Source organism: Miniopterus natalensis, chromosome 3 (genome assembly GCF_054644295.1).
Source record: "Miniopterus natalensis isolate mMinNat1 chromosome 3, mMinNat1.hap1, whole genome shotgun sequence".
Taxonomy (NCBI): domain Eukaryota; kingdom Metazoa; phylum Chordata; class Mammalia; order Chiroptera; family Miniopteridae; genus Miniopterus; species Miniopterus natalensis.
Genome location: NC_142083.1, coordinates 29,940,611 through 29,959,532, shown reverse-complemented (window position 1 = coordinate 29,959,532; position 18,922 = coordinate 29,940,611). Strand labels below are relative to the sequence as shown.

The 18,922-nt window shown below is 37.9% G+C and overlaps 1 protein-coding gene across 1 annotated transcript in view; it reads left to right on the top strand.

Moving 5' to 3' along the window:
* ELOVL7 (ELOVL fatty acid elongase 7) overlaps positions 1-9,403 on the top strand; it is a 55,749-nt gene extending 46,346 nt beyond the window's left edge. Inside the window, exons 6-8 of the mRNA XM_016198738.2 lie at positions 643-748; positions 5,119-5,255; positions 7,860-9,403. Of these exons, the coding sequence (XP_016054224.1) occupies positions 643-748; positions 5,119-5,255; positions 7,860-8,069 (453 nt within the window). The 3' untranslated portion in view covers positions 8,070-9,403. The remainder of the gene's footprint in view (positions 1-642; positions 749-5,118; positions 5,256-7,859) is intronic.
* The last annotated feature ends 9,519 nt before the right edge of the window (positions 9,404-18,922 follow it).

The following is an 18,922-nucleotide window of genomic DNA, read 5'->3' as shown; positions in this document are numbered from 1 at the left end:
ATTGTTTCTATTCTGTCTTTGTTTGTAGAGTTTCTGCATACCACTGAGTACATTCATTCCTTCGTTGCCCTTCTTGTTTTTCCAAGGCAGCTTTGCTTTCTTTTCCATCCTATGTCCCCAGTTAACTCTTTAAGCTTTTCCCTCTTTATTTTTCTTTAATAATAACTTGCTAACTTTTGATTTGTTGCAAGTCTACTTTCAGTTTGCTTAATCCCTTACCTAAATTGGGAGGATGTGTTAGAGATCAATGCAGAATATCCCAAGCCTAAGAATTAAGATTTCCTGTCTTCCCATATACTTTAAAATTCACGTAGATTTTTTTTTTTACCAATAACATTTCTTTTGATAATTTTTAGCCATAGTCTTCACTTGATATCTTTGATTTTCAAATCTGCATGCAATTTCTTTTTTCACCTTTTTATCGATTCTCCCATGACTAGGCATCATACTGAAGTTCCTTCATACTAATTAGCTTTTGAACTGCCCCTCGGAGAAACAGCTGCCTCTGTGAGCATTCTATAAGTCAGTCCTTTCAAAGAAAATTATGATGTGAAATAGTTTTCACTTTGTCAATATTTTTATAACTCTAGATAAATTATTGCATGATTTTATATGAACTTGATTTTCTTTAAATTATTTCAGATCTTTTTTGTTCTGCGTAAGAAAAATAGCCAAGTGACTTTTCTGCATGTCTTCCATCATACCATCATGCCATGGACCTGGTGGTTTGGCGTCAAATTTGCTGCAGGTAGCCAAGGGAGAGTTGGGATCATTTATTATAAATAATAACATTTTTGTATGCTATAAACACAAAATCTATCCTTAAATGTGATTTAAGAGAAACTCAAAACATCAAAGAATCACTCCGATCAAACTTTTAACTTTCTTTATTGCTTGAATCCGAAATGCAGGACTCTTAGCCAGATCCTTCTCCGACTCTCCATTCTTTAGAAATGCATTGACTTTTGGGTACAGTCTTCTACATATATTCTTTCAATTGTTTTGTTTGGATTTTATGATTTTCCCATGGAGTTCTATTAAATTTCTTTAAATAAATAAATAATAGTAAATAAACAAATAAGTAAATGCAATGGTAAAAGCCTCGGGTTTATAGAAATATAGTTAGATATCTAATCCTTATATGTATTCAGAGAGTTAGAATGTGTATCTCAAGTTCCATGTCTTCTTTGCCTTTAATTTCTAATAACTGATATGTACGCTAAACCCTAACAGCTTTTTAAAGATGTGTCAAATTGCAGTTGTCCCAACTTCTTTAAGCATCCTACTATATTAAAGGATATTTTGATACTGTTTTTTAGGTCAAGAATACTTAAATCAAAATACTTTTAAATCAAAAGTTTAGAAGACAGACTCTTGTTTGGTTTGGATTTTATGCTTCTGAACATCTAGAATTGGAAAAAACAGGAGGTTAAATAATGTGACCTTATCATTAAGTTTTGAATAAGTGATATTCCCAATGACATATTCTTATCTTATTAGCAAAAGTTGGTTGGGGCATTTATTTATGCTAGTTTCTTATATTTACGAAATCTTTAAGTAGGCCTGCAGCCCATATTAGACTGTGTTTTAACATTTCTGTGAATGGCTCACCTCTATTAGGCATTCTGACTCTGCAACACTAAAAAATAAAGAGGAACCACAATTGAGGAACTTTTGTTTGAGTTTTAGACTTCTAGGCATGGGGGGGAAATCTGCATGTCTCATGTCTCAGAGCATGAGAAGACATGGATAAGCCAGTGGCACAAAAGAGATGCCAGATCCTAGAGGAGCCAGGAGGGCGGTTGGTCCCTGCCATGTCCATGGGCATTGGGTTTTTCAATATGTAAAGTATCTCCTTGCCCCAAATTTGCAGTTATCTGTTGAGCATTTTTTAAAAGTAAATGTAGCTTTTTTTTCTTATAATGTATGTTAATGTGAAAATTTAACTCATGTTACAGGGGAATCTCATCTGTGTCCATTTCACAAATCAAGTATAGCTATATTATTTAATCTCCATTATTTTACTTATCTTTACTTTCTTTTTTTTTTCCTCTCACATGTATATTGTGCCTCTCAGTTCTTTCTACAGTGATATCATTGACATCTTTAATCTTGGTGAAATATTGAAAAATACCTAAACATCCACTAATTGAATGGCTATTTCTTGTGTGTATATAATTGTGAAATGCTAACGATATTGAGAGGCATTTAGCTCATCTTTTAAGCAGCTTGACTCCTAACTTATCAGAAATAGGTGACTCTTCTATTTTTAAAGTGTGCTAGAAAAGGTTCTTTTACACCCTTATAATTTATTTACTCAGATTTCTTTCATGAGACCAGAATATTATCACAACACTGGAAAGTATATAAAAACAGAAAAAAGATCGGAAAGCAATACCTCAGAATACAATGATTTAGAGAGATTGACACACAAAGTGGTTTCTGTCTCCGTCTTTATCCTGCTCTGTATTTTGTAATTTTCCTATATTGAATATCTGTGCCTTCTGTAGTAGGAAAAACAAATTTTATATGAAGACTAGAGTTAAGTACTTTTCTAATTTCTATCTTTGAATCCATTTCAAAACAAACAATGCTTTCAGTAATGCAAATGTAAGCCTATGATACTCCTCAAGTGTTCAGTGTTACCATGTTTGTGGACATCAGGCACTTTGCTGTGGGTTCATTGGCCATACCTTAGGCCCCCTTCTGCTTTCCGAGACGTCAGGAGTAGAATATAACAGTTTGTTTCCTCTCCTGTTCCATGAGTTGGATTTCTTTCAGCCTTCACGTAGGCTCTGGTAAATACGTGTACACCTGATGTCTACTCAGTGACAAGCACAACACCGAGAGCTGGGGTATTTCCAGAGATGTGGTTTGGCATAGGCTTCCATTCCTAGAATGAAACCGCCCCTTTTAAACTGTTCTTTCAAAACCTTGAGCATAACTGATCTCTGTCTAGTGTTTAATGTCCTGTTTGCCTGTTGTTCAACTCTCTGGGATAATAGCCGTCCAGCTTTTCTTTTGAGTATGATGAAAATATTTCTGTGACAGTTTTTATATTAATTATGCACAATCCCCCTTGTAGAGATATGGAGAATTATAATAATTTATCAGGTGATTCCTTTATTTTTCCCCAACCAAAGGAGTAAAAGGTGATGGCGCTAACTGTAATTCATTCTGAGATGTTTCTTTTCAGAACTGTTACCACAAAGAGAGAGCAAGCTTAGGAAATACTTTTTGGAGAAGCCTTCCAATAAGATATGAAAATCATTACTGAGTAAAATGTGATTGTTCTGTAAACAAACTCATTGAAATAACATCAGAAAATAATCATAAATTAGAGAAAATAAGCAAGTTTATTTTGATAGCTTATTTTGATCAGTAATCCTTACTAAACACTCATAGCTACACTAGTGCTTTGTTAAATTCCTGTCCATAGGATCCTTGTTTTAGGACATTTAAATGATAAAAGCTGCTGACTGGCAACATGGACACTCATACCAAACAGTCAGAGCGGTGTCTTAGAGAGACAGGTTCTGATGTAGTTGGTTAGCAAGGGTACAGTAGATTTCCTGTGTGTTTGTAATCGCGAGACATAAATAGAATTGAGAGGTATTTGGCTTATTCCTGCTAAGCAGCTTGATTCCTAAACTATCAGAAATAGACAACCATTCTATTTTTAAATTACACCTAGAAAAGGTGTTTCCACACCACTATATTTATTTAGGTTTCTTTTGGGAAAGAAGACTAATTCAAATGTAAATAATAAAAGCTGGGAGGTTGTTAAAAATCTTCATTAATTCAGTTTCTTCTGATTTAAAATGTGTAATAATTAAAGGGTTAGCTAAAATTTTATTTATTCAGGAAGGGAAAGTTTATGAGGTGACAATACATCATAAACGAGACATTGGAGGAATATTTAAGCTACTTAAAAAGAATTACTTAAGACAGGTTATTTTAAGGGAGTACTTTAGCAGTGGTAATATCTAGAATTGCTGCAATTATAAATGATTATTAAAAAGTAATTCATTTCTGCTCTGCAGTAATTTTTATTTTGCTTTAAACTTTCTGAAATTCATAATGTTTATGAATTTGGTCCTTCTAACACAGTCGGTCCAAATTTGTGAGGTTTCGCTTTATTTCTGGAATTAAAGAATACTGGAATAAACAGGATAGAATATTTTAGAGAAAATTTTAAATTTCAGGCCAACATTACTAAGCTGAATCAGGCTCTACATAAAGAATGCAGATTCTTCTCGATTGTGCCACTTTGGGAAGAGATACTAGGAAAGAGTTCTGTCCCCCACTCCCCCCGACCCCTACCAACTGAGCACCCTGTCACCCGTCCCACTGTACTACTGGGCCAGCTAAAGATCTTTGCTTACATCCCCCCAGCGTTCTTCGCTTCTATTCTAAATTAAACGTGGTAAGTAGGAGCTGTGGGGAAAGTAGAAGATGAAAACCAAGATAGGACGGCACAATTCAGAAAAATCAAATGGAAGCAGGAAACAAAGGTGGTTTAACAATAAATGTTTATTTATTTTTATTTTGGAAAAACAATAACTGATTAAAGCAAACTTAGCAGAGCTTACTAATGAATGTCAGTGGTTTGACCGCCACAGTTTTGTGGCACTAAAAATATTTATTGAAAATTGAGAGTGGAAAAAATGAGTTTGATTTCACACAGTGACATGTGCAGAAATATTCCTAGTGGTTTTGTGCATAACAACCCAAAATGGAAACAATCCAAATATCTTTCAATAGGAGTATAAATAAATACTGATGTATTTATATAGTGTACTACTGCGTAGCAATAAAAAAGCAAACTACTAATATGCACACCAACATGGGTGAATATTAAAAACATGTTGATTGAAAGAAAGGCACAAAAGAATATATCCAATATAATTCTAGTTATATGAAGTTTAAAAGCAGGTAAAACTAATGGTTCATTATAGAAATCAGAATAATGGTTCCATCATGAGAGATGCATTCTTTGAAAGGGGGTATGGGAACCTTACCTGGTGTCATAAATGTTTTATATTTTGAATTTGGTGATGGCTGCGTGGGTCTCATTCTAGGAAGATGCCGCCGTTTTACAGTAATTATCTTTTGCAGGTGGCTTGGGGACATTCCATGCCTTTCTAAATACAGCCGTGCATGTCGTCATGTATTCCTACTATGGACTGTGTGCGTTGGGACCAGCCTACCAGAAATACCTGTGGTGGAAAAAATATTTGACGTCGTTACAGCTTGTGAGTAATTAGTTTTCTTTAAAACAATATATGAAACTAAACTAGGGTCATTTGTCTTCTCTGTGGATAAGGATATTAATTGAATAAATTAGGATATTAATTGAATAAAGAATGAAGTTTACAAAACAATAGGGATATGAAGTGTCCGGCCTCTATGTGGCATCACATCTTATTTCTATCTTATTTAAACTGTTGTCAGGACCTTTATTGAAAACAAAGCACATTTGGTAGCCAAGAGGCCCAGACATTAAATCAAAATCTGTATCTTTATACCATCTTTATACTATTTTATGCATTTATATAAAATACAAATTTATCATTAAAATAATCTCAAAGTTATGTGAACCTCAGTAGGCATAATATTAAATTAGAAGTTAGAAATTTCATATTCTAGATCTAAATGACCTTGAGGGAATGTAACTTTGAGGGAATTATGAGCCTTCCTATGTGTTTGCCTGAATAGTCCTCACATTTCTAAGTTTCTTTTCCTCCAACTAGTAAAAGTACTGTGAGGGTTAAAGTGTACATTGGTGGCATAATACATATAATGACAAAAGTCACAGCACCCTAAATAACCAAACATAAGGAAGTGGTGAAATAACTTATTTTAATTTCTACTTTGGAATATTAAAAAGTCATGAAAATTATTCACAATCGCTTTCTTTTTAAGTGGATTTTTTTTTTTTTCTGAGAACGTAAGTTAGAGCACTGTCCTCAAGCAAACAATGCTCCGAAGGGCGGAAGTACTCAATTTAGACCTAATAATACTCTCCAAGCATTAATCCCAAAAATATATGGCATATAACTTTTTTGAAGAGTAACTATGTGTTGAGATGATGATTTGCTTTAAATTTTGTCTTCTATTAAAAGAAAAATTGTATGATCCTCACTTTTTCAGATTTGTAGTCTATAGGAACTTAGTGTTATATTCTGCCAATAACACTAAAGAGAAAGTGGAATTTAGGCTTAGCTAGCGTGTTGAAGCTTAATTTCTATTAAAATCCTACAACTTGTTAAATGAAAATTGGTGTATTTATATAATGTATTCTCCCAGGTGAGAGACTGATATTTTAGTCTGTAAGGGTGTTAAGTCAATATCAGGGTATATCATTGAAGAGTTGTTTATTGTATTTAAAATTGACAATATCCTAAATAACCAACCCTAAGGAAATGGTGTAATACATTATTTTAATTCTTATTTTGGAATATTATGAAGTCATGAAAATTATTCTCAACTACTTTCTTTTTAAGTATACTTTCTGATTTTAAAATAATATATGCTCACTGCAGAGAAATAAGAACATCAGGTTAAGCAAAGAGAAAGAAAACTAAATATAATTTCACCACTCAAAGATATCAGAGCTGATACTTTATTTTATTCTCATCTAGCTTTTATCTAGCTTTTCTCCTCTATGCATACATGTGTATAGTTTTTGCATGATTTGTATTATACTGCATATAATATTTTGTATTAGTCTTTTTTCACTTAACATACTCTTAAATGTTGTAAAGACTTTTTAATAATGTGGGGAAATACTTACATAGAAGAATAGGCGTTTATTCATTATTATTTCACATATATCAGTTATACACAATCACACCTGCATAGAATGTTGAGGATGTTGCTCAGGACTCCTAAGGTTTCATTTCTTCATCTGAAAACTGAGAAGAATTGTCGCTACTGCACAGAAATGTCATAGAAGTTCCTTAATATAATGAAAGGAAAGTTGATGATGATGATAAAAGAAACTGTGAAAATCTTAACTGTGGTGATAAGGGATGGATTGTGGGTAGTTGTTATTTATTTTAATGTATACTTTTTTTATTTAATGTTTAATTTTTACTTTTCTAAAATTTCCACAGAATGCATATTGCCTTTTAATAAGGAGAAAAAATATATCCAAAAAATCTGTTGTCTGTTGTATTATAATGTATTACGGTGTTCCTCTTAAGACTGTGTAGAATGTTCTGGAACACAGAGTCCTTGGGCATCACAAGGAGGGTCCCTAAATCTGTCTTACTCCTTGCAGCCTCTGCTGCTGTTGGCAAATAGGATATATTTTTATCTATGACAGTGGAAGGCAAATGGCAGATATGAGGACTCAGAGATGCTTAGGCTCCTACAAAATTGGCAAAGCTCTAATTAGAAAGTATTTATTTCCCCAGAATTGAAATACCTGGTCTAACAACAAACTATTTGAAATTGAAACTGTCCTAAATATTAGGCCATAAGGTAGTGGTCCATGTGCATTTTGTCAATCAAAGACTAACGTCAAAGATTTGCAGAACACCTGCCCTGTTGGTTCTCTGAGTGTGAAAGGGCTGCTACGTTGCACAGCAACAGGGACATTTGCACAGGTCCTCTGGAGTTGTGCCATTTGGTGGGACTGGATAGTGGTTCCAAATTCCCATCTGGATTTTGACATTTTTCCACCCACTATCACTCCTATGGAGGCTAGATTGAAAGATAAAATTCCCTACCCAGCTGTAGCCTGGAGGTGGTTGGAGAGTGTTTAAACCTAAGCAGGCAAAGAATGCATTAAATAATTGCTCCATTGTGACTCTTCATATCTGAACAATATTTTCCATTCTTTCATCTGTTAGGTCCAGTTCATTATTGTCACCATCCACATAGGCCAGTTCTTTTTCATGGAGGATTGCAAGTACCAGTTTCCAGTCTTTCTGTACATCATTATGAGTTATGGGTGCATCTTTCTGCTGCTCTTTCTCCACTTTTGGTACCGTGCTTACACCAAAGGTCAGAGGCTGCCCAAAACTGTGAGAAATGGAATCTGCAAAAACAAAGACCACTGAAACCCAAGTACAACATGGATCCATGAATGAGACTGATATCTTGTCTTCCTTGACAATCAAGAGATGTTTCCATGTGCAGTGCATTTTGTATATTTTTCAAAAGCAAGAGCTTGTATTTTTATGATAAGTTATTGGGGTTTCTGATATTTGAGAGCCCAAACTCCCAGATAACAGTCCCCTGATAATTAGAGCCTGAAGCAGCCAGTTTTTCAGCTGCTTTTAAACCTCATCTAAAGGTTCTGTTTAATACATTTTATTACAATAAAAGGATCATGTGAAACAGTACAGTACTTTTCAAAGAAGTTCGGTATAAATGAAAAATATCATTAGATATTTTGAGTGCGGACAGAGATCCATGCTGTACAGTGGATTCCTTCTGTCAGATCTGCAAACCTCTAACTGTGGGCTCTGGCATTGTAGCTTGTTGACTGTAGTCAGAAGACACTGTGTTTATTCTAGAGTTAAATTCCCATTCTAAAGAACTAATGAAGTGAACACTAAGTGGATGTTGGATAAGTTGTTATTTAAAATCACTATCAATAATTGTTAATGAATCTCTTGAGTAGCGACCGCCAGTTTTGCTGATGAGACTGTGTCACCACCTTTTGTTGTATGAAGTGTTTAGAAGTAACTATCCTTTCCATGAACACATTGATGCACTTAACACTACGGTTAAGTGAATATGCTGAAAACAGGTGATTTATGCTGATGGCTTAATGAACCCTTTGCTATTACTGTTTTTCAATTATCTCTGTATATTTCTGGGAAGAGGTGAATTTGTCAATGGAAAAAGTGCTGTGTAGTTTACTGGGAAAAGTCTGTTGTCTGTTGTATTATAATGTCACTTCCTTATATAGTCACGGTTTAAAAGATTATCTTGGTTAAATATGTATTGGTTAGATGTGCAAATGTTGATGTCGTTAACATATTGCAGGTACCCTTACATCATAAATGATTTTAGACCACCCATCAGTTTCCAGAGATGTGTTAGAGTGGCTTGTGGGCAGTTGGAGGTAAAGGGTGATACAGAGATTATCCATGGAAGATTTACTTCTGTAAGGGTCTCTCTCAATAGAGAGAGTGAGACTACATAATAGTTACTGTTATGGATATATGCATGAAAAAATATTTTCCAGAATTATTAATTAACAGCCTGGATTTCTTTTTTCAGACTTATAAATTACATAATTAAGGACTAAAATTGATTTTGCATAGGTTTCATTTCTTTAAAATTGCTACTTTCTAAAATTCTCTTGTTCTTGAACAGTGAATTTTTGTCCAAGAGACACAAATATTTGGACATTTAAAATGATTCCTTATAGCTTGTTTTTTTCCTGTTACACTCAATTTTTGAAGGACTGCTTATGCTTGTATTACTTCATACAATGAATACTTATGGGCCTCAGTTCTCGTGTAACACACAGTGATACGTACTATACAGTCTGAGTGTTTACTCACTGTAAACTCCTAGAGTTCCGTGTCTTCCCCCAATCTCTTGATCTATACCATGGCCTTTCACACTTACCAGACTCATAAGGTTATGTGCCTTTAAGTGACCTTTAGTGACTTCACTTGCTTACAGCATGGGAAGATGAGGGTTGGAAAATGGGGGGAAATTCATATTTTTAAAAATAAAGAATAAAGAACAGGAGAGCAGAGATAAAAGAAACAACAGATCTAATTTACTTCTCTGATAGTCTCTGGATTCCTTAAGTGTTTTCTTGTTTTGGCTCTTCAAATCCAACTTGTGCTAAATGAGAAGGTATGGTAGGTGCTGTTATATATACTCACATTGCCAAAGACCACAGTAGGGTAAAGACCAAAAGCAAGCAAAAGTAGGAAGATAAAACAGGAGAGTTTGATTTCTTTCCCTGCACTCTTTCTGACCTGCACTGTACAACCTCTCCTAACCGCCCTGTAGTCTTTGAAATGTTTGGCGTGCCTGTCAGCTAACAGCAACATGTGATGGAAACACATTCTAAATTATACAAATAGAAGTGGAGAGCTAGAATGTTACATGAAAAGAAATCACAGCTGGCAGAAACATCCTTCATATAAACATTAGCAGATCAAAATGCATCCAAGGAGTGTAGAGTGCACAGGCAATGCTTTACTAAAGGGCTTTGTGGGTCACAGAGAGTTTCTTTTGGGATTTCATCCACTTTTCAGGACTTGATTGCCTTTGGATTTGCTTACGTAACAAATAAAGAGCCCAGTTACAAAATCTGATTTATGAATAAGGCCCTATGAATCCTTGAAAACTTATATATTGTAAATAAATAGAAATACAAAATTTTAAATACATAAGGGACATTGCCATTTACAGTCTTAATTTAGTAGAATTCTTAATTGAGTAGACTACGTTATTACCTAAATTATAAAATTATGAGGTTACATTTCCTCATATTATCCCTTACTTCTGTCTTGTTTTTAAAGAATGTGAAAAACTCTGGATATTTTCCAAGTTTTGTGTGTGTGTGTGTGTGTGTGTGTATTATAATAAATTTATGGTATTATGTGTGTGTATGTGTATTATAATAAAGTGTGTGTGTGTCTGTGTATTTTTCATTTGGACTCTAACTGCATACGTTTGCGTGGGTAGGTGCTTTTCGACCTGAATACTCACTAAGCCACAGCATTTTACACATTCGTTGTATACTTGCCGTGTTCAGAGCCATGCTAGGCGTTGGAGTGACACAGACGCCTGCGTGTCGTTGGGACCCCGGGGAGCCTGCAGGCAGGGGAGGAAATGATGTCACAGGGCGCATATGATCGTTGCCATGAGTGAAAACCCTGTCGCTTGCAAGCAGGGAAGCTCCACGAAGGAACTGGAATTTGAGTTCTGTGTTTAAGATGTACGGAATTTCTAGATGGGCAGTGGGTGAATGGGCAAGGTGTGCCAAGCAAACGGAAATAGCAAAGCAAGGGCCAGGGGAAGGAAGGTATTGGGAAAGTTGAGGGAATGGCCAATGGGCCAAATCAGAGTTTGGCTTCCTGTGGGCGCCCCAGAGAACGAGACCAGGAAGGGAGGCGACCTGGGGACTCGCTGCTGCAGCTCTGGGCCACCTCGCCTTTGGCTTGTGAGAGGGAAGGTGTGGCTGAAACGCCTCCTTAAGTAGGGTCCTGTGGTGGGAGGGGCCGGGCGGGGCCTGGGACACTAAAGGCAGAGGTGGGTAAGCTGAGTAAGGGTGGTGAAGAGGGCCACCTCGTGTGATGGGGATGAAGGGACCCATGCGTGAGAGCTTCCGAGGCCTGGGATCTGGAGACTGACCCGCCAGGGACGGAGTGTGTGGAAGGATCTCTGGGAGCGGTGGGTGGTGTGGACATTTGGCTGGATCCGAAGCTGTGAGGCATGGATGTTAGATGCCAGGTAACCTTGGGCAGGCCAGTTAATCTCTCTCAGCTTTTGTTTCTTCCTCTGTAAAATGAGAGTATTAATACAAGTTCTTTTTGCCGGACTGTTGTATGGCTTAAAAGAGATAATATATGTAAAAGCCCTTTGTAGTAATTGGTGAAAATATGAAATAAGATATGACAAAGAATACAGACTCGGCAGAGTTGAGTGGGGAGGAAATAAAAATGAGTCCCTAGCTTAAGACAGGTCAAACAGTGTGGTTCTCTCCACTCGAGGTAGAATACGGTATGTGTTGATTGAGGATGGGGTGGGATTGATGTTTCCAGCAGAAGCAACCGCAGTGGAACAGGCTCACAGCATGTCCTGTGATACCAGGCTACCCAGAGAAAGGACCAGAGGGCTCTACTTTTATGTAGCTATCTGGGTATGGTCATGGCTTTTATTGACAGCTGGTATCAGGTCAGGCTGTACATGTACACATAGCCCCCAAATTCCTGCAAACTACAACACTATTAACATCCGAAAGACCCTTCATGTCTACATTCAATCTGCAGCATTATGAAAATATTGCTGTACCTTGTATATATTCTAGGGCCCGGAGTATTCAGTTAATTTAGGGGACAGTCTTGTTGCTAACGGGAAAAAGCTTGCTACAAGATAGTATTGGCCTAAAGTTCCCAGGCTACACAAAGGGGCATTCTGTGCCTAGTACTTACAACTTCAATAGGAATGATGTAAGCATCTGACTAGCTGGATGCGAAAGCTATGAGCTCACAGCCGCTATCTTCTACCTTAAAGCTACACGAATCCTTGCGTGTGTCTTCTGCCTGCCTTGTGTTATCTTACCCATGAATCTGTTCTATCCTTTTTATTCTTGTGCCAAACATCCTACTTCAGACCCAGATAGTTTTGCCTAGATTATAGAATTGTCCTTGGTCTTATTACATTTTCCCCTAATATAAAAACCTTTTATCCATCTGGGCTGCTCTCATGGAGGGAAGCTGGGTGCAGCGGTTGAGAACACAGACTCTGGAACCAGTCTGCTGGTCAAATCCCGGCTCAGTCACTTACTAGTTGTGTGACAACCTCTCTGTGTCTTAGTATCCTCACTGAAAATGGGAACAATGGGACCACTCCCCTCATCACAGGGTAGTGTGGGGATTAGATGAGTTAATAGAGGAAAATTTTTAGAGCAGTGCCTTCTTTCTAGTTGTTCAAGCCAAAACCCTCAGAGTCATCCTCAACTCTTCTCTCTTTCTCTAATTCAACATCCAAAGCTTCACCTTAAAGTATAACCAGAATCTGACCACTTCTGGTCCCTCCTTAAGTCATGCCTCAATTTCTGGAATAACTTCCCATCTGACTCACTGACGCTCTCACCTCCTTACAACACATAGTCTCCGTCACACACAACATAAATTAAATCATGACAGTCTTACTCAGAACCCTCCAGTGGCATCTGATTTCACCCAGAGAAAGAGCCAGAATTTTTACAATGGTCTACAAGGCCCTCCATGATCTGTCTCTCACCTGTTCTGATCTCCTACAACTCCCCCTTTGGCGCCCACTGCCCAGTCACACTGGCCTCCTTGTGTCCACTGGACCATGCTAAGCACATTCTTATCTTAGGACCCTTGGTTTAGCTTTTGCCTCTGCCTCAGGGACTCTTTCCCAGTAACTGCTTGGCTACACCCCTCCCTTCCTTCAGTCTAGCCTCAGGTGTCACTTTTACAGTGAGGCCCTGTTTACTATTACAACCTGCACCTTGCTCTCTTTCTTCCATACGGCACTTATTACCTTGTAACATGCCAAACAGTTGATTTAGTTGTTCTTTATATTGTTTATTGTCTGTCTCCCTTGTTAGAAAGGAGGGTGCCCTTGTCCTCAAGGGTAGACATTGTGGGTTGTGCTCACTGCCAGTACGTAGAACAATGGCTGGCATATTACAGCAGTGGACTGTCTCGCAACTGGAATCTGTCAGGTGTTTTTCTCATGATTAGATTAGTTTTTAGAAGGAATACAATAGAGGTAAAGTATTCTCATCAAGGGTGTCATATCAAGGGTACATTCTATCAATACGACCTTTCACTGTTGATATTAACCTTGGTCACCTGGTTGAGATAATGTTACTCTTTTTTCCCTCTTTTATACTTTATTCTTTGGAAAGGAGTTACTATATAGACACACTTAAGGATACCCCCCCTTGAGGGCAAAGTATCTGCATGAATTATTTAGAATTCTGCATAGGTAAGTTGCCTATTCCATTATTTAATCACATATGTTTATATTAGTATGGACTCATGAGTATCTATTTTATACTTCGGGTTATAATCCAGTACAACCTTTCTTATTTCATTGCTCACATTCTTCCTTCTTTGGCCATTGGGAGGTCTTCCAGGTGGCTCCTGTGTCACTTTGACATCCCCACTTCCTTACTTTCTGGCACTACAAGATATTCCAGGCCCGTTCTGCGTATTTCCTGCCCTATTCCTAGAATCAGTCAGTTCTCCAAGGGGCCCTGGTTCCTTTGGTTGGAGAATGGTATTAGAAACCAAGAGCTGGCACTAGGTGTGCTCATTTCTACTGGAGTATGATTGCTTCTGGGCCCTCTCAGCTGACAGTGCAGGGAAGATGCCTGTATACTAACCAGAGTATATACACATATCTATAAATATTTCTATATGTAACTTTGTATCTATATTAAGATAAATGAGTTCATATTGATATCTCCAAGTGTATCCATTACCACATGGATTATTCTAGCCTTTGCCTCTTGTCTATAATGCCAATATTGAAAAACCTGGCTCCCAACATCTGCCGTCTATGTACTTAATAGTTCAAGCCTAGTATGCATGTTTAGTGGCTTGGGAATTGTGAACCCACACTCCACTTTGTCAACTAGAGTTCCTTTTGTCTTTCCTATACAGACTTCTCTTATTTCCAGAATTACTTCGGTTAGTGCCTTTCTCCCTCATCCTCTTCAGTGAGGTGGTTTCATATATATTTGTTATACAGTTAGAGTCTTTGTCACATTCTACATTTCACCCTGGGACCCTGTCACCTTCTAAATGATTGAAATTGTTTTGCATCCTTCAAGGTTGACTCTTTGTGCTGAAAAGCTCAAGTTTTGACAAATGTATGGTGTCATATATCCACCGTTACAGTATCACATGGAACAGTTTCAATGCCCTAAAAACCCTTCATTCTTCACTGGCGCAGCCCTTCCCTGCCCTGAACTCCTGGCATGCACTGTTCTGTCTGCCGTCTCTGCAGGTTTGCCTTTCCCAGCATGTCATATAAATGAAATCACATAGTACGTAGCCTTTTCTAGATTAGATATAGTTTCACTTGTAAATATGTATTTAAGATTCCCCCATGTCTTTGAATACCTTGATAGCTTATTTCTTTTTACTGCTCAGTAATATTTTGTTTTTCTTTATCCATTTGCCTATTGAAGGCCATCTTGGTTGCTTCCAGTTTGGGGGCGATGATGGAGAAAGCTGCTGTGAACGTGTGCGTGCTGGGTTTTGTGGGGATACAGGTTTTCAAGCCAGGTGGGTAAATACACGGGAGCACAATTGCCACATTGTATCATAAGACGTGTTTAACTTCATAAGAAAAATGCCTAAATGTCTTCCAAAGTGGCTTGTCCCATTTTGCGTTCCCACCAGCAATGACTCCAGTTGCTCCACATTCTCACCACGATTTGATGTTTTTAGTTTTTTTGAATTTTAGACATTCTACGAGGTGTCTAATATTATATCATTATTGTTTTAGTTTGCATTTTCCTCGTGACAAGTGATTTTTTAAAAAATTTATCTTTATTGTTGAAAATATTACAGATGTCCCCTTTTTCCCCATTAACCCCTTCCACCCCCCTCACTCCCTGCCCCGGGCCTTCCCCACACTATTGTCTGTGTCCTTGGGTTGTGCATATATGCATGTAAATTCTTTGGATAATCTCTCCCCACCCCCCACCCCCACCTTCCCTCTGAGATTCATCAGTCTGTTCCATGCTTCTATGTCACAGGATCTATTCTGTTCATCAGTTTATTAAGTTCTTTAGATTCCACATATAAGTGCAATCATGTGTTTGTCTTTCTCGGCCTGGCTTATTTCACTTAGCATAATACTCTCCAGGTCCTTCCATCTTTAATGTCATTGATTCTTACTCCTCACACGGGATGCCTTTTGTTTTCTGATTTTTGCGTATTTCCATATATTGTCCAGTCTTTGTTCAGTGTTTCCTCCTCCATGAAATCTTTACGGGTCTTACTATCTCTTAGCAGCATCTTCCTCTTTTGAATTTCTGTTGCACCGCAGGGGAGTTACATCACACCCACATGTAACGGGCTCAAAGGCAACCGTAGGTCCACAGCCTTTCCCTGCACTTACACAACCTGAAGGGTCCTGGAAGCCCAAGTTCGTAAGTTTACAGCACAATTATTTTGGCAGCCAAACCTGACTTGGGCACCGAAAGGCTCTTTATCTTTGTATTCATCCTCGCAGGGCGAGTGTTCATACATTCTAATGTAGAAATATGAGTATGTTTGATTACGGGTGCTGCCGAGCCTCTTCTGTGATGCTAGGTAGTATATATGTACAATATATGCCCCTCAGAAATATCGTGGATCACATTTAATTCTCAGGGGAATGGATGTGTTTTCATTTCCTAGGAACTGGTAGGGAATGGGTCTCCAGAGGCTGAGAGATACCTTTGGGTACCTGAGAGGGGTACCCAAAGCAGGGGACTTCCTCTCTGATAGTATCTCTGGAGATACTGTCTGGTCCGACCAGGCCAGAGAGAGCCTGGTAAAGATTTCTGGGCCTTGAGGCTGGTCCTAATGTAGAAAGGAGCTGTTGACGGGCAATTCTGGGGGGAAGGAGGGAGGAGGGAGTGTCAGTGGACATCACAAGGGCCATCTCTAATGTCCGGTGACAAAAGGCATGCCCTAGCTTGTCCACCTTCCCATACCTTGAGAAAACTGTGGAAAGAACTGAGGGTGTATTTTTATCTGTTAAAAATAAATAGTCCCAAACCAGTAAGAATACATGTCAAGGTTAGACATTAAGCTGGACTATTAAAAAATAGAAGAAGTTCTACTTCTTAGAGTCCTGAGTCTGTGGACTAAGTTTTCTACCTGACATATAGAGATAAAATTACATCCTCACAGAGAGGTGGTCGTCGCTCCATTGTAGTGAAATCAGCAGCCCAGGGTCGCACATCTTGGAGGCCTTTGAATTGGAATTCAACCCTAAGACTACTGCAGAGCTCAATGCAGTGTCGTCTGGCTTCTGTCCCTTGATAGCCCTGTGGTGTCGTGTGGACTGATTGCTTACATTACGGTATACTTTCTATCCATATATCTTCCCCACCTGTGTGCTGTATAACTTTCCAGCTTTCTTCCTTGTACCATTTTGCAAAGTGAATCAAGATAAATGCTTTCCACAATTCCCCTACCTACTACAAGAGTAATCACAGTTGCCAAGAGAGAAGCTTTAAGACTGTGATCTTAAGAATATGAATCAGTTTTATACCTACAAGCAAAGCAGCCTGGCAGGCAATTCCTCCTTTAAAACACATTCCCTCTGTCATTATTTACTACTTCTAACTGGAGAGCACTTTTGAGTAAAACTGCAATATGTTTTGTCCTAGTCACATCAAAGACTTACTTTAAAGGAGTGGCATCGAATTTCTTGTCCCTGACGGCAGGAGGGAAGGGAGCATTTGTAGCTGCTGGATGGTGATGGTGGTGGTGGTGGTGTGATGTGTGGTCGGTTTTCATATCCTTCCCCACTTAGGTAGCCGGCCCAGTTTCCTCCTTCTGAGCTGCTACTGACGACCATGGACTGATTATGCAGACTCTTCTTGGTCTTTCCCCCGAGGGTGGGACGTAGAAATCTCCGAACTAAATATAACTACTACTTTTAGGATCTTTTGTCATCCATGATTCACAATCACAGTCATTTTTGTACAGGAGTCTTTGTTGTCATTTCTTAATAGGCTCTACCATTTCAGGGGTGTGGATCTGTGATGCAGTTTATCTTTGCCTAATTCGTTGTTGTATGCTTACATATTTTTCTCCTTTTTTCAGGCTTTGTTGAGGTATAAGTGACAAATAGGCCTTGTATCTATTTCAAGTGTGCAACTTGATGTTTTATATACATTGGGATATTATCACCACAATCAATCTAATTAACTTATCTATACAATAAAGCATTGTTAACCATAGTCACCATTAGATCTCCAGAATTTATTCATTTTGTATAACTGAAACTTTGTGCCCTTTGACCAGTATCTCCACATCTTCTCGCCCCTCCCCACCTCTGGCCTCTGGCAACCACCATTCTACTCTCTGCCTCTATGAATTTGACATTTTAGTTTCCACATGTAAGTGAGATCATACAGTATTTGTCTTTCTGTGTCTGGCTTATTTCACTTACAATAATGCCTTCCAACATGCTTTACTCATGTTGTCACTAATGACAGGGTTTCCTTCCTTTTTGAGGCTGAATAATATTTCATTTTACAAACGCAGCACATTTTCTTTATCGGTTCACCCATCGATGGACACGTAGGTTGTTTCCATGTCTTAGTTGTAGTGCTGCAATGAACTTGGGAGTGCAGACTGTTGAGATACTGATTTCATTTCCTTTGGATATATACCCAGAAGTAGGATTGCTAGATCATATGGCAGCTCTGTTTTTAATTTGTTGAGGAAGCACCTTACTGTTTTCCATAGTGGCTACACCAATTTACATTTCCACCAGCACTGTACAAGCATTCTCCTCTCTCCACAGCCTTGCCAACACTTACCTTTTGTTTTCTTGATAACAGCCACCCTAATAGGTGTGAGATTATATCTCATTGTGGTTTTGGCTTGTGTAATTTTTATTTTCTCATTTCCAAATGAGAAAATGAAAGAAATCATTTTTGTTGATAAGCACAGTATTTGCCCCTTTTGAGAATTTATTCCTCCAGAAGCAAAGATTTTTAAATTGCTAGAAATAATTTTTACTGTGAAGCATCTTGTTCTTCAAACCATTGGTGTATTTAATCCAATTTATATTATCAAGTTATGTTTTTTAAAAAACGAATTTTTGGAAGGAAGCTGACTCCCTTTAACACATATACTAACAGTCCACTGTTGCCTCCCTCCCCCTCAGCAGGGTGAAATAAACAATAAGCAACACCCATTTTTCTCCACACAAAAAGAAAAGGAAATAAGATATGGTTATTAAATAAACAATATAGATATATTTAAGTACTTCTAGTAACTTGGCTCTGAACTTTTAATAAAAAGTCATGTCTCTAACTCACAGGGACTGTAAAGTTGTAGAATAAAAGCTGCTAGTGTAAAACATACCCATAACATTAGATTACAGAATGTTCTTTGATACATTAATTTTTTCAAATGTGTCCTTGTAGGGGATACACTTTTATGGCTGTACATACCCAGGTGGCAAACATATATAAGATAAAGTCTTTTATAATCAA